The sequence below is a fragment of the Acomys russatus genome, chromosome 1 (assembly GCF_903995435.1).
Source record: "Acomys russatus chromosome 1, mAcoRus1.1, whole genome shotgun sequence".
Classification (NCBI taxonomy): domain Eukaryota; kingdom Metazoa; phylum Chordata; class Mammalia; order Rodentia; family Muridae; genus Acomys; species Acomys russatus.
Genome location: NC_067137.1, coordinates 96574559 through 96587923, shown reverse-complemented (window position 1 = coordinate 96587923; position 13365 = coordinate 96574559). Strand labels below are relative to the sequence as shown.

The following is a 13365-nucleotide window of genomic DNA, read 5'->3' as shown; positions in this document are numbered from 1 at the left end:
TGATATGCATAGTCCTTGACTTAAGATCTGCTTTGGAACTTGGACCACCAGATAGATCTTGGGAGGAAGAGGAAGGTAAAGGGGTGAGTGCTGCTCTTGCAAGCAGATGGGGGGCGCAGTCTTAGGAAGGCCACATCACTGATTCTCTCCTTCTTCCTCTTCTCAGCTCTTCAGTGTTATGATGTATCCAGCTGGTCCAGGATCTGGTGACTCCCCAGAGGGCTTCCCTGAACAGCCAAGGCTCCAGCCACAGATTGGAAATGGCACAACTCAGACACTGGGTACTGGAACTAGGTGTATTGTATGGTCCTTCCCTCTTTAGAGCATGGCTGGGACAGAAAACAGGAGGGTGGTAGATAGGGGAAGAGAAATCCAAAGAAGTCTTTGGTTAGCACAGACTTGGAGCATGTTGCTTCATTTAAGCAACACACACTTTTTTCAATCATTAGTCCCATCTATGTGACTGGCTGCCTTATTTAATTTTTTTTTCTTCAATTACCTATTTTGAGACAAGGCCTCACTCTGTAGTCCTGGCTAACCTGGAACTCACAGAGATCCACCCTTCTCTGTGTCTAGAGTACTAGGATTAAAAGTGTGGTTCACCACACCCAGCTTTAATTTTCTATTGCTGTGATAAAACACCAGGACCAAGGCAAGCTGCAGAAGGAAGGGTTTATTTGAAGCTTACAGTTCCAGAGAGACAAGAGCCCACGATGGCAGAGTAGATGCAGCAAGCAGCAGGCATGTGGTGGAACAGAAGATGAGAGCTGCAAGGATCAAAGAGAACAAACTGAAACCAGCCCCAGTAACATCCTTCCTCCAATGAGGCCACACATCCTAATCCTCCCTAAACAGCCACCAACTGAGGACCAAGCATTCAAATGCTGAAGGATGAAGGGGACCATCTTAAACTACCACACCCACTCAGTCCTTGGCACAATAGAGATACAGAGTAAACACACCCCCAGTCAATATTGGTTCCTGATCTTGTGGACCCCACCCACCCTCCCTCCCTCCATTTTCCCTCCTTTCCAATGGGACACACCTTTTCCCCATAACCCATTTGGAACAGGTGGAGGAAGTAAAAATTGCATGTGCTTGAAGCAAGGGGAGGACTCTATTTGTGACCTAGAATCTGAACTGGGCCAGTAAAGGCCAGAAGAGGGCCAGTAAAGGCCAGAATGAGGAAGCGATTTCCTCTTGGCTCAGAAGGACTAATTACAGAAGGGCTATACTTAGCAGAAGTCTTTGCAAAAAGTCCAATATTTTGTATTAGAGTTGAGGAAAGGGTCAAAAAGGGTATATGATATTCCTGAGGAAGATCCCTACTTAGTGGCAAAAGTGAGAATAAGTGGTTTCCTAATGGTAGTTTAAAGCCTCCTACGAACCCTTTAATCTTATTTTATTTATTTATTAAAATGAACTTTTAAAGTTAGCGTACAGAGTAGCGGGTTTCAGGCCGGGCTGTTCCGTTGCCATGGAAGCCCATCCCGTCGCAACTCTCCAACCCCTTGCTCCCAATAAAGTTGTTGTTGAAGCGCTAGCCTGGGGCGGGGCCTAGGCAGTGTGGAGGCGGAGCCTGGGCGGCTCAAGGCAGAGTCTGGGCAGCGTGGCGGCGTGAGGGGTGGAGCCAGGGTGGACAGAACCGAGGGAGACCGCTGCGCGGCGGTGTTGAGGGGCGGCGGCGGCGGCAGCGGCGGCGCGGGCAGGCGGCCGGACATGATCGCGTCGTGCCTGTGTTACCTGCTGCTGCCGGTCGCGCGCCTCTTCCGCTCCCTCTCAGGTACCGGCCTCGCATCCTTTTGGGCTGGAGCCGGGATTTGCCCCCATTGGGCTCCACGGGCCCTAGGGCGGAGCGCCAGGCCTCACGGTCCTCGGCTGGTGTCAAAGTGTGCGGCGGCCCCTGCCGGACCGCGGGGCCGTCCTGGCCCCACGAGGCTCGGGCTGGCTGGCCATTCTCGTGAGCAGCCCCGTCCTCACGCTGTGGTCTGGTGACGTCGGGCCACGGTTAACGTGGAGCCAGGACTGGGGAAGGGGCCGTCCTCCTTGGCTGTGGTGGTGGTCCTGGGGCAGGCTGAAAGACTCCCGGGGGTCGGGAGCGGTGGCATCCCCGGACAGGCGAGGACCGGACTTCTCGGCGGGTAGAGTCGGAGAGGGGTGTGCCTTTAGACGGGTGGGCTCATTCATATAGACCTTTCACTGCGGCCTGTCATCTGCTGACCTCTTTGAGCCAAAGAAGAGTTGAAAAAACAAACTTAGGCTCAGGAGGCAGAAGCGGTTTCATCCTCAGTTTGGGAGCAAGTGTTTAGAGAGAGATGTGATAGGCTGGACGCCTTAGTGAGGGAGGTGGTTGTTTCTTCTGCACAGTCTGCCTTCTCACTGCTTTTGATATCCACAGGCTTTCACACAACCCCAATTTTTCTTTGAGGTCCCATAAAATTCCCAAACTTTTCTCCTGCAACTTAGGGGCTAGCACCAAGAAGGGTTTTCTTAGAAATAAGACGCCCAACTGTATCATGTGCCTTTTCTTTCTGGAATTGCACTATGTGGGTGATGGATACTATATTTTTATATCAAACTTTAGATTTTTTTTTTCTTTTTACGCTGTTACTTCTAGACTGCTGGCTTCAACAGAGCAAGGCCTTGTCCATGTGTATACCGTATCTTATGCTAACACGTGGTTTGCTGGCAGTGATGGGTCTCTAGAGGATTCAGGAAGGTCTTGGGTACCCATACTTGTCAGGAATGGGCAGCCTGTTTACAGAGTCACTGTTCGCAGAGAACCCAGGATATTCCTTTAATTATGTGGCTATCTAGTGCCCACAGTGGTGGTCTTAAGTATCAGCTCACAGGTTTCTCAGTGGAATTATAGAGATTTTTAGGGGAGCCCTCTCTCCATCCACACGTTATAAAGTGACAGTTATATTAATTTTGTGTATTTGGTATTAAAAAAATTTGCTTAGCAAAGAGTTCTCTTGAAAAACAATCTCCATCAATATCTATTGTGTGTGTGTGTCTGTGTGTACGCTTCAAGGGACAGATAATTAGCAAGTTCTTGACTAAAATCCAGCAACTCAGCCTGTGGATTGAGAACTTTCTTGACTCTTTTAAGAGCAGATCATTTATTGTGAGCCTGTCCTGTGCATTGTAGGATGCTTGGTGGCACCCCTGCCCCTTGACCAAGAGCACGGTCACAATTGCAGTCCCTTAGCAGCTCTGGACATTGCTGTTCCCTAAGGGCCAAATCTGCCCCTCTCACCTAGTTGGCTGATTTAATTTTTAAAAGACTTACTCTCTGTGTGTATGTGGTGGTAATGGTGGTGAGGCTTGCCATGGCATGTGTGGGAGTCAGAAGACAGCTTTGTGGATTTGGTTCCTTCATCCTTTTTGGCAAGTGCCTTTACTTGCTGAGCCATCTGGCTGGCTAAGATTTACCAGTGATTTAGAGAGGCGTAAATTCATATAGTTGACAAATTGCCATTAAAACGAGTGTCTAGTGATTGTGGGCCGTCATTGCTCTGGAGTGTCTGCATGTGTGTGCTGGGAGAGGAGTTGTATGCTCTCACTGGAACATTATTTTGAAGCTCTAATTCTAGAGCTCTCTTCCTGCTTTAGTGCCGTTTGGCTGTCATTCATGGCTCCTATAGCGTAGAGGACACAGCACAGCTAGCTGTCTTACAACTGTCACTTGCTGGTACCTTCTGATGTGCAGCCTCTGCTGTGTTATGGAGTGAGAAAGCTGACAGTGAGGGTTTGTGAAAATGTTGTGGGTGGGTTACATAGCTCTGGAAAGAGGCCCAGGGGTTTTGTTAAAAAATTAAGTTGATTTTAAGGCTGCTCACTTTAGTATTATTTTCTGGAATTCTTTCATAGATTAGAGACTTTGTAGAGCTGGAAAACTCTTGTGAGGGGTTATTCACTTTCCTTTCTCTGGTTCTCTTCTTAAGGTCAGGAGTAACTCAGTCCAAAGGAGCACTGTTTAGAGTCAGTTTGGTTAATTTTGTTACAAGGCTATGCTTCTCAGTGTTACTTCATGGGGTTAGTTCTAATGTAATATGGTTTTCAGGACTCAAGAGTTGATGTTAAAAATAGTGTTTTAAGGGCTGGAGAAATGGCTCAGCGATTAAGAGTACTGGCTGTTTTTTAGGGGACCTACTTGATTCCCAGCCCCAGCATGGTAGCTTTTGACAGTCTGAAATTCAGACCCAGGGCGTCCAATACCCTTCTCTGAACCCTGTAGGCACCGGGCATACACACACAGACACACAGACACACATACACACACACGATACACAGACACACATATAGATAGAACACCCATGCACATAAAATAAATTAAAAATTAAGAAGTAGCATTAACTACCAGGAAGAAAGATGAGGTTATATGTACCTGTCTGTGTTCTAGGTTATCTCCTGGGATTAACTGTTATTTCATTCTTGCATTGAAATTTATCAGGTCTCTGCTTAGCACATTGGCTAATACTTGTACGGCAATTCAAACAGTATCTGGCCCATCACATGGCAAGCACTGCTAAGGTGATGCTCCAGGTAGTAAGGTGGGGAGGTGTGACAGCGCAGTGATGAACAAAGTGGATATGATCATGTGAGGCATCCGTTCTACCTGGGGAACTCTGTGGGATGAATTATCCTATAACCTGCTCTTTTGGCTTCCTTTCTAGATGCTTTCTTTACATGCCGAAAAAATGCCCTTCTGGCGAAGAGCTCGTCCCCCCAGGTAGAGGGTAACTTTGCCATGGCCCCTCGGGGGCCTGATCAAGAGGAGTGTGAGGGCCTGCTGCAGCAGTGGCAAGAAGAAGGGTGGAACCAGACACTGTCAACTGCGAGTGAGGGTCCTCTTGCAGATAAGGGACTAGCTGAGAGCAGCCTGGCACTCCTGATGGATAATTCCGGAGAACAGGATGCTGCCGCGGAGGACAAGTGGTCCAGCAGGCAGCTGAGTGACCTTCGGGCAGCAGAGAACCTGGACCTGCCTTTCCCTGAGGTGCTAGGGGAGGAGCCACTGGCTGAGGTTGAGGGCCCTTTGTGGGCAGCTGTTCCAGTGCAGACAGGGCCCCAGTATGCAGACTGTGCTGTTCTTCCCATGGGCGCAATGGCTGCAGAGCAATGGGAAGAGGACCCTGCAATGGTGGCCTGGAGCATAGCACCGGAGCCAATGCCCCAGGAAGAGACTTCCATGTGGCCCTTTGAAGGCCTGGAGCAGCTGCAGCCTCCCCCAATGGAAATACCTTATCATGGTGAGTCTGACATCCAGCATAGTGAGCCCGGGTAGCAGGTCATCTGGAAAATACCTTGTCGTGGGGAGTTCTTTCTGCGACTCTTGCAGGGTCAGATATTGGGAGTGTCTTAGAGGTCATCTTCTCTGTCCTTATGGGTCTACAGATGAAAAAGCCGCAGTGCACAGAGGCAGTGGGACATGTCTAATGTCTTGCAGTTAGTGGGAGAACTGAGGCCCAACCTTAGTTCTGACATTCCATGTTCTGAAGGCATAACACAGGCTTTGTGGAGGCAGGGGTAGAGAGGCCTCAGGCCTCTGCTCTGCTTCAGGGAGAATAACTCTGGTTTTATTTCTACTCCATATTGGGAGTCTGTGAAGATGTGAAGAAAGTTCTGTGGCTTAAATAGGTTTGAAATCCACTCAGGCACCTCACAGTATAACCAGAAACCAGGTATGGAGAGAGATAGAAAATACCCGGGGCTGGAAATTACTCTAGAAGTGTCCTTAGCCCCAGGAGACTGTTAACCACACCCCCATTGCATGAATCCCCAGAGATTTGCTCTTATTTCATACGTGAGACCTTGTTAGACTCGTAGGTATTCTTGAGCATATGCTAGGTGCTGGGTAACTAGGGGATATAGTGATAGACAGGACAAGGGTGTCTCCGGCTCTGAGGAGCTTAACTATCAGCTTGACAAACGTCCTTAGAGGGATAAGTGCCAGGGGCAGTGGAGAAAGAAACCTCAGGCATGACATGGTGACATTGGGTGGTAGTGGCTTGGCCTCTAGATACCTGCCTGTGTTCTGGAACTCTTCTCTTGACCCCTTTGCAGAAATCCTGTGGCGAGAATGGGAGGACTTCTCCACGCAGCCAGATGCTCAGGGTCTGGAGGCAGGGGATGGCCCTCAGTTCCAGTTCACTCTGATGTCGTATAATATCCTGGCCCAGGACCTGATGCAGCAGAGCTCAGAGCTCTATCTGCATTGCCACCCGGACATCCTCAACTGGAATTACCGCTTTGCCAATCTCATGCAGGAGTTCCAGCATTGGGACCCCGACGTGAGTGAAGAGGGAGATGCGCCACCTTGCCTAGGTGCAGGACCTAGGCTGTTTCCTGGTGCTCAGAGAGAATGAGTTCCTGCTTCATGGCTAGTTAGATGATGCCAGTTGTGCCAGATGAGCTAAGATTGTCTTTGGCTCTGTGGATGATAGACAGGTTTGAGCTTGCCTGCCCTGGAGTGAAGCGTTTTGGGCAGATGCCAAGACAGTTCTCTAGTGTGTACACTTTCCAGCACCTGTATGCAGGGACTCCCAGGGTGCGGAAGTGTAACACACTTGTCTGGCCCCTCAAGCTTCTGTCTGGGGAGTGAGCCCTGTGGGAAGTCTCACTCTGACCCTTAGTCTGGTCTGGGGCCTGCTCCTAGGGAGTAGGAGTCCCATTGCTTCTGACTGGTTCCCTTGTCCATTCCTAGATCCTGTGTCTTCAGGAAGTCCAGGAAGACCATTACTGGGAGCAGCTGGAGCCCTCACTGCGCATGATGGGTACTGCAGCTCCCCAGCGTTTGCAGGCCCTTCTTCCTCCAGCCCTGCAGAGTTTCCTGAAGAGTCTCCTCCTCTTTGTGTCTTAGTAAACCACCAGCCCTGCCTGTGGGCTAGTTCTTTTCACATGTGGGTGAGGAAGTAGAGTTCTAGGTTTTTAAACCTTTGAAATAACCAATGAACTCCATGAGACTTGCTTAAAACTCCCAAACTACAAAGCTAATTGGTTGTGGAGCCAGGACTTCCACTTGTCTGACTCAAGATCCAGGGAACTAGGGACTTTGGGAAGCCACGAGGTAACCCCAAGCCTCCGTTCTATCAGTCATGTGTGTCGCATGTACCCTTCCCTCATTCCTTCCCCTTCTGGTCCCTTGGGCTTCAGGCCATGCATAGCTGTGAGGGAATCTGCAGAACCTCACAGGTGGCAAGGGCTCCCCCTCATGGGACGCTGGGATCGGAGCCTTAGGCTGCTGCAGTTGGTGGAAGGGATTCAGTCTTCCCCGACTCTGCCTCATCTCATTGTGGCATTTCCTTACAGGCTTCACCTGTTTTTACAAGAGGAGGACTGGGTGTAAAACGGATGGCTGTGCTGTGTGCTACAAGCCCACCAGGTTCCGTCTGCTCTGTGCCAGCCCTGTGGAGTACTTCCGGCCTGGATTGGAGCTCCTCAATCGGGACAATGTGGGCTTAGTGTTGCTGCTGCAGCCGCTAGTGCCAGAAAGTCTGGGGCAAGTCTCAGTGGCTCCCCTGTGTGTGGCAAATACCCATGTCCTGTACAACCCACGTCGGGGTGATGTCAAGCTGGCCCAGATGGCCATTCTTCTGGCCGAGGTGGACAAGGTGGCCAGGTTGTCAGATGGCAGCCACTGCCCTATCATCTTGTGTGGGGACCTGAATTCTGTCCCTGATTCACCTCTCTACAACTTCATCAGGGATGGAGAGCTCCAGTACGATGGGATGCCAGCCTGGAAGGTGAAATGGGGCAGCCACTGTGGGGCGGGAACATGGGGTGGGGAGGCCGAATGGGTAGCCACTGTGGGGCAGGAACATGGGGGGTGGGGAGAGCCAAGTGGGTAGCCACTGTGGGGTGGGAACACGGGGAGGGAGAGAGCCCTGTGGGGTGGGAACAAGGGGGTAGGAGAGAGCTGAGTGGGCAGCCATTGTGGGGCAGGAACACGAGGTGGGGGGTGGGGAGTGGGTAGGCTGAGTGGATTGCCACTGTGGGGCGGGAACACGGTGGGGGGCAGGGAAGAGCCAAGTGGGCAGCCACTGTGGGGCTGCTTCTGTGGCAAGGGATTGTGGGCTCCCTCCTGTCGCTGCAGATGTTGAATGGCTTCTGCTCCTGAGGCTAGCAGCACAGGAGTACCTCTGGCACACTGAACGTCTTCCCATTTTTACCATGTTTTAATTCGCAATCAATTCCTATAAATTATTTAGCAATTAAAACATAAAACAAGAGAAAATACCCCCGTTATTACGCAAATCCTGTATCTTCTCCCATAGAGTGAGGTGCTGAATCTTCTGAGTGTAGCGGCAGTTCTCTCAAGTTATTTTCTGTGCCATTCCAATGGTATTCATGCTGCCTAGAACCATCACAGTCTACATTTATTATGCTCGTATGTGTCAAGTACTATGTTGAGACTTTACCTGTATCAACTCCTTAATTTTCACTGCTTCTATCATTGCTTCGATTTTAATAAGTACAGAAACTAAAGCACAGAGATGCTAAATAATTGTATTTAGGTCATGCAGTTAGTGGGGGAACCCAAGAATTGTAGCCAGGTGGTCTGGACTCTGCTGTGATCACCTCACCAGAAGATAAGTCTACTGTATGTGTCTTATAAACACAATGTAGTGCTGTTTTGCTTTGGACTGTTTTTCAGTTAGTCATTTGCATTTGAATCTAATTTCTTATAGCTGCCAAATATCAGTAGCATAGATAGCTCACAGTTTTATCAGCGTGTAGTGAGTCCGCTGTACGTTACATAATCCTTGTTCCTGTTTTGTCTCTTCTGATCCAGCTTACTGCTTAATTTTTGGTAAAGCATAATGGAGAAGGGACACAAAATGACTCAACTATTGAGTGCTTGGGCTTTTATTTTAATGAGGTTATTAAGTGCTGGTGATGTCCTGGCCGCCTAGAGCCGGCCATTAGCCTCCTCTGAGGGAGCTGCCTTCAAGGAGCTCAGGACCAGGAGAACTTGCTGAGTGCCTACTAAATGATGGGGCTGTTATGCATGGGCTGTGAAAGCACTCAGATAGCCCCGAGTTCAGATCCCTGCTCTGCCATCCTGGGTAGTTAGGGAGCCTCCTCATCCCCCTTTGCTTCAATGTACACTGAGGATATAATGGGACCAATGGTAGGTACCGTATGATCATAAGAAATAATGCATGTGAAGTTTTCTAGTGCCTCTTTCCAAGGGTTCAGTCAGTAATTGGTCGCGGTTATTATTACTGTAAGACTTTTAATTGTATATGGTATTAGTGTCCCGTTTCCTAAAAAGGGATATTAACTTAAAGAACACTAACTTGTTTAAAGTTACATCCATTAAGTGGCCATTCAGTTCCAAGTCTTTTTTACTCTGGATTACATACTGAATGTTTAGGGGGTTGTGACTGCCCCAGTCTGTCCCAGTGTCTTGCACATAATTGGCATTCAAATATTTGTTGTTAAGGGAAATAAAGGGGTATTGCTGCCCACATTGGAGGTCTGCAGATGATTGACACTGCTGAATGTTCCCCTATACGCTCTGTCCGTCCCCAGGCTGCTCATGACTTGGACTGAGGATGGGGACATAGATCCAGGAAAGTGCTGGGTGCGTTTCCCACTTGGTTTCCCCTGTGGTTTCCAGAGAACAGACTCAAGGCACTGACTTTAATCTAGAAGATACAGAGTTGAGGAGAACAGGAGAAACCTCTGTCCGTTACAGTTCAAGGGAGGCGCTCTCCCCTGTGGAGGATTGCATGGGTCATTCTGAGGTGACTCTTAGGACCACATGCTCATACGGTTCTGTTGTCCTTGACTTAGTCTTCACCCTCTTTCCATTCTTCTGTCTCATGGACATTTAAATGTTTTTAATGAGAAAGCAATGTTATAACTTGTTGCCCTCCCTTGAGATTTACGTGGCTTGCTCATCTCATGTGTACACTGTCTGATTGTATGTGCTTGTATTTGTTGAAACGTCCCAAAACACGAATCATTTCCTTTTTCTATCTTGGATTCATCATGCCCACCTTGTTCTGTTTTGTAGGTTTCTGGACAGGAAGACTTCTCTCATCAGCTTTACCAGAGGAAGCTGCAGGCCCCACTGTGGCCCAGCTCCCTGGGCATCACTGATTGCTGTCAGTATGTCACCTCCTGTCATCCCAAGAGATCAGGTAAGCACTTTTTTTTTTTAATATTTGTGATTTTTTGGGGGGTGGGGGGCTGTGTGTTTGTTTGTGTACCACGTGTGTGCCTGGTGCCTACACAAACTAGAAGGCCTCAGGTCCCTTGGTACTAGAGTTAATAGACTGTTGCGAGGTGTCGTCATGTGGGTGCTGGGAACCAACCTTTGACCTCTGGTGAAAGCTAGTGCTTTTACTGGCCAAGCCATTCCTCCTGCCTTCACATATCACACTCTTTTTGTTGTTGTTGTTGGCTTTTTTGTTTTTGGTTTTTCGAGACAGGGTCTCTCTGTGTAGCTTTGGCTGCCCTGGACTCACTTGGTAGACCAGGTTAGCCTCAAACTCACAGCGATCCACCAGCCTCTGCCTCCCAAGTGCTGGGATTAAAGGTGTGCACCACCACACCCAGCTGTTTTTGTTTTTGTTTTTTTGTTGTTGTTGTTTTTTGTTTTTTTCAGACAGGGTCTCTCTACATAGCTCACGCTGTCCTGGAACCCTCTATGTAGACCAGACTGGCCTTGAACTCAGAATACTTGTCTTTGCCTCCCCAGTGCTGGGATTACTACCATGCCTGGATCATAGATCACATTCTTGATTTGCTGTGTCTTCGTGTTCATGTGGGGTCAAAGCTTGCTCTCAATAACAAGAGAAAGTATACTTACATTTCTTAGCACATCCCCATGTTTTTCTTGTTGTTCTCCATCTGCCACTGAATGAATTGGACAAAATTCACTTGCAACTATTGGAAGAATTTCCTTGTCCACACAGGCAGATTTCCTCGGTGCTCTTATGCTAGAAGGTTCTTGGTACTTAGGAAGTCTTGGCATGTGACTCCTTTGCCTTTCTTTTACCATATGGCATTTCCTGGTTTATAGAGAGACGTAAGTATGGCCGAGACTTCCTGCTACGATTCCGCTTCTGCAACATTGCTTGTCAGCGACCAGTAGGACTGGTTCTCATGGAAGGAGTGACAGACACCAAGCCAGGTAACAGGAAGCCTGCTCTCTGGGCCCTCATCTTCTGCACCCCTGACATTTATCAGTTCTTGTTTTCCAGTCTTTTCTTTCTCTCTTTTTTAAAAAAAGCTTTATTATGTGTATGAATGAGTACCATGTCATGCAGAGTACTATGCCAACAGAGATGGAATAAGGGATCAGATCCCTCGAGTTGGAGTTACAGGTGGCTGTGATCTGCCTAATGTGGGTGCTGGGAGCTGAACCTGTGTCCTCTTCAGGAGCAGCAAATGCTTCTAACTGCTGAGCCATCTCTCCAGCCTGTTCCTAGCTCCTAAATATAATTCATGATCAGCTTATGATAATGAGCTGATGCTTGGATGTATATGTTAATACGAGCACTGGATTGTAAACCAGGAGCCCTGGGTCCTTGCTACCCTGAGACTCTGAGGGAGCCAGTTAGCCCTATAGGTTTGCTGCTGATGGGTGCATGTGTGTAGCATTTATAGGAGAGAAGGCGCATATCTCAGGGCTTTGAAAATTGTGAGGCAAATTGGGGGCCTGATCACAAGAAAACTTGCTCCTGTGGAGAACATCGAGTTTGGATGTGCCAGAGTGTTTTGATGGCCTCACCTTCTTGTCCCTGACACCACTTCCAGGCAATAAGGAAGGTGGGGAAAACAAGCCAGAGGCAAACTCCATATTGTACAAAACTAGGAGGTCTGAAGCGGTAAATTACAGGGAATTTGTAATAGCTACAAGAGGAAATGGGCTAGGGGTGCCAGAGGAACAAACCTCAAATCTCTTGCTTTTTCAACAAGAGTAGAGTGCATGCATCGTGATGGAAAAGTCAGTAGATGGCTTTGCTCCTGAAAGGCAGAGTGAGGGGGGAAGCAGGTTACACTTTCAGTACACAGCCTGTTCAAATGTCCAAGGGGCAGTGGTGATTCTTTCAGAGCTGCAGAGCCCTCCAGCTCCAGAGAAGAGAAGATTAAAATGTTTCATACCATCCTATGTTAAAAGCAAAGTTCTTAATTGGAACACATGCTCAGTGTTTCCTTTGTATGTACTTCATATAAGTATCTGGGACAGCATAACATAGCTAACTCAGAGCTCACCTTGCTCAAAGTAATACTGTGGAATCTATACTAAAATATATGAAGAAAGGAGTACTGGAAAACCAAAAGGCAGCTAAAGGACACGTTAGAGAAGAAAGATTAATAATGAGCCCCTAGTTGAGAGCTATTGGCTGTTGATGGTGGACACTGAGAGAGGGAGAATCTGTTTTCTTTATGGATCTGGCCCCTGTGCGACTGCCCGTGGTCCAGTAGATGGCCCTGTGTTCATGCACATAGTGGCAGCACTAAAAAAAGAACACACAAAACTGGGAGGGATTAGTGATGGGGATACATGTGGCATTGCAAGAGCGGTGAAGCTGGGCGGGCTTGATCAAGACATGCACGACCATCTCAAACAGTAGAAATACTTGCCTTATAAAGTCAGTTCAGACACATAATGACATTGGAAGATGAAAACTAAACTGTAGAGCTCAGAAGTGGAAAGCTGGAGGTGCTCAGTAGTAGAGCATTTCCTTGGCATACAGCCTTGGAGGAGATGATATAGATGTCTCAGGTAAGGCCAGCAGCTCAGCTCTGAATTTTAAGACTATAAAATCCCAGAGTAAAGCAGTAACAGTCCCACATGGATAACTTTATAGTAAGAACAGATTATATTAAAACACTTGCACTTGAATGAAGCATAAAATAGCACGGAAACTTAATAGCAATCAAATTTAGATCAAGACCTTTAATCTACACACTGACAGTCTATTTATTTATTTAGTTTTTTGAGACAGGGTTTCTCTGGGTAGCCTTGGCTGTCCTGGACTCACTTTGTAGACCAGGCTAACCTCGAACTCACAGGCCTGCCTCTGCCTCCCAAGTGCTGGCATTAAAGGCATGTACCACCGTGCCTGGCTTAACAATCACTTTAAAAGCAAAATTGTTTACTGAGCATGGTGGTGCTGAGGAGGCTGAGGGGGAAGAGATGAAAACCATGCAGCCTAAGCTATGTTACAAGATCTTGTGTCAAAAAAGTTTTATAATGGGAATGATTCAATAACAGTACAAAATAATGGTGTTGTTTTCACATTTGAGATTGAATCTGGGTAAGCACACATGCTTACCACATACTTTGTGTCTCCCTCCTTGGCTCAGTACCTCCAACCCAGGCCTGAACAGGCTGCTGCT

At 48.1% G+C, this 13365-nt stretch overlaps 1 protein-coding gene across 1 annotated transcript in view; it reads left to right on the top strand.

Moving 5' to 3' along the window:
* The first annotated feature begins 1689 nt into the window (after positions 1-1689).
* Positions 1690-13365, top strand: part of Angel1 (angel homolog 1) — a 32582-nt gene continuing 20906 nt past the window's right edge. The window contains exons 1-7 of the mRNA XM_051149639.1: positions 1690-1783; positions 4680-5255; positions 6070-6296; positions 6710-6779; positions 7315-7748; positions 10028-10154; positions 11039-11149. Of these exons, the coding sequence (XP_051005596.1) occupies positions 1720-1783; positions 4680-5255; positions 6070-6296; positions 6710-6779; positions 7315-7748; positions 10028-10154; positions 11039-11149 (1609 nt within the window). The 5' untranslated portion in view covers positions 1690-1719. The remainder of the gene's footprint in view (positions 1784-4679; positions 5256-6069; positions 6297-6709; positions 6780-7314; positions 7749-10027; positions 10155-11038; positions 11150-13365) is intronic.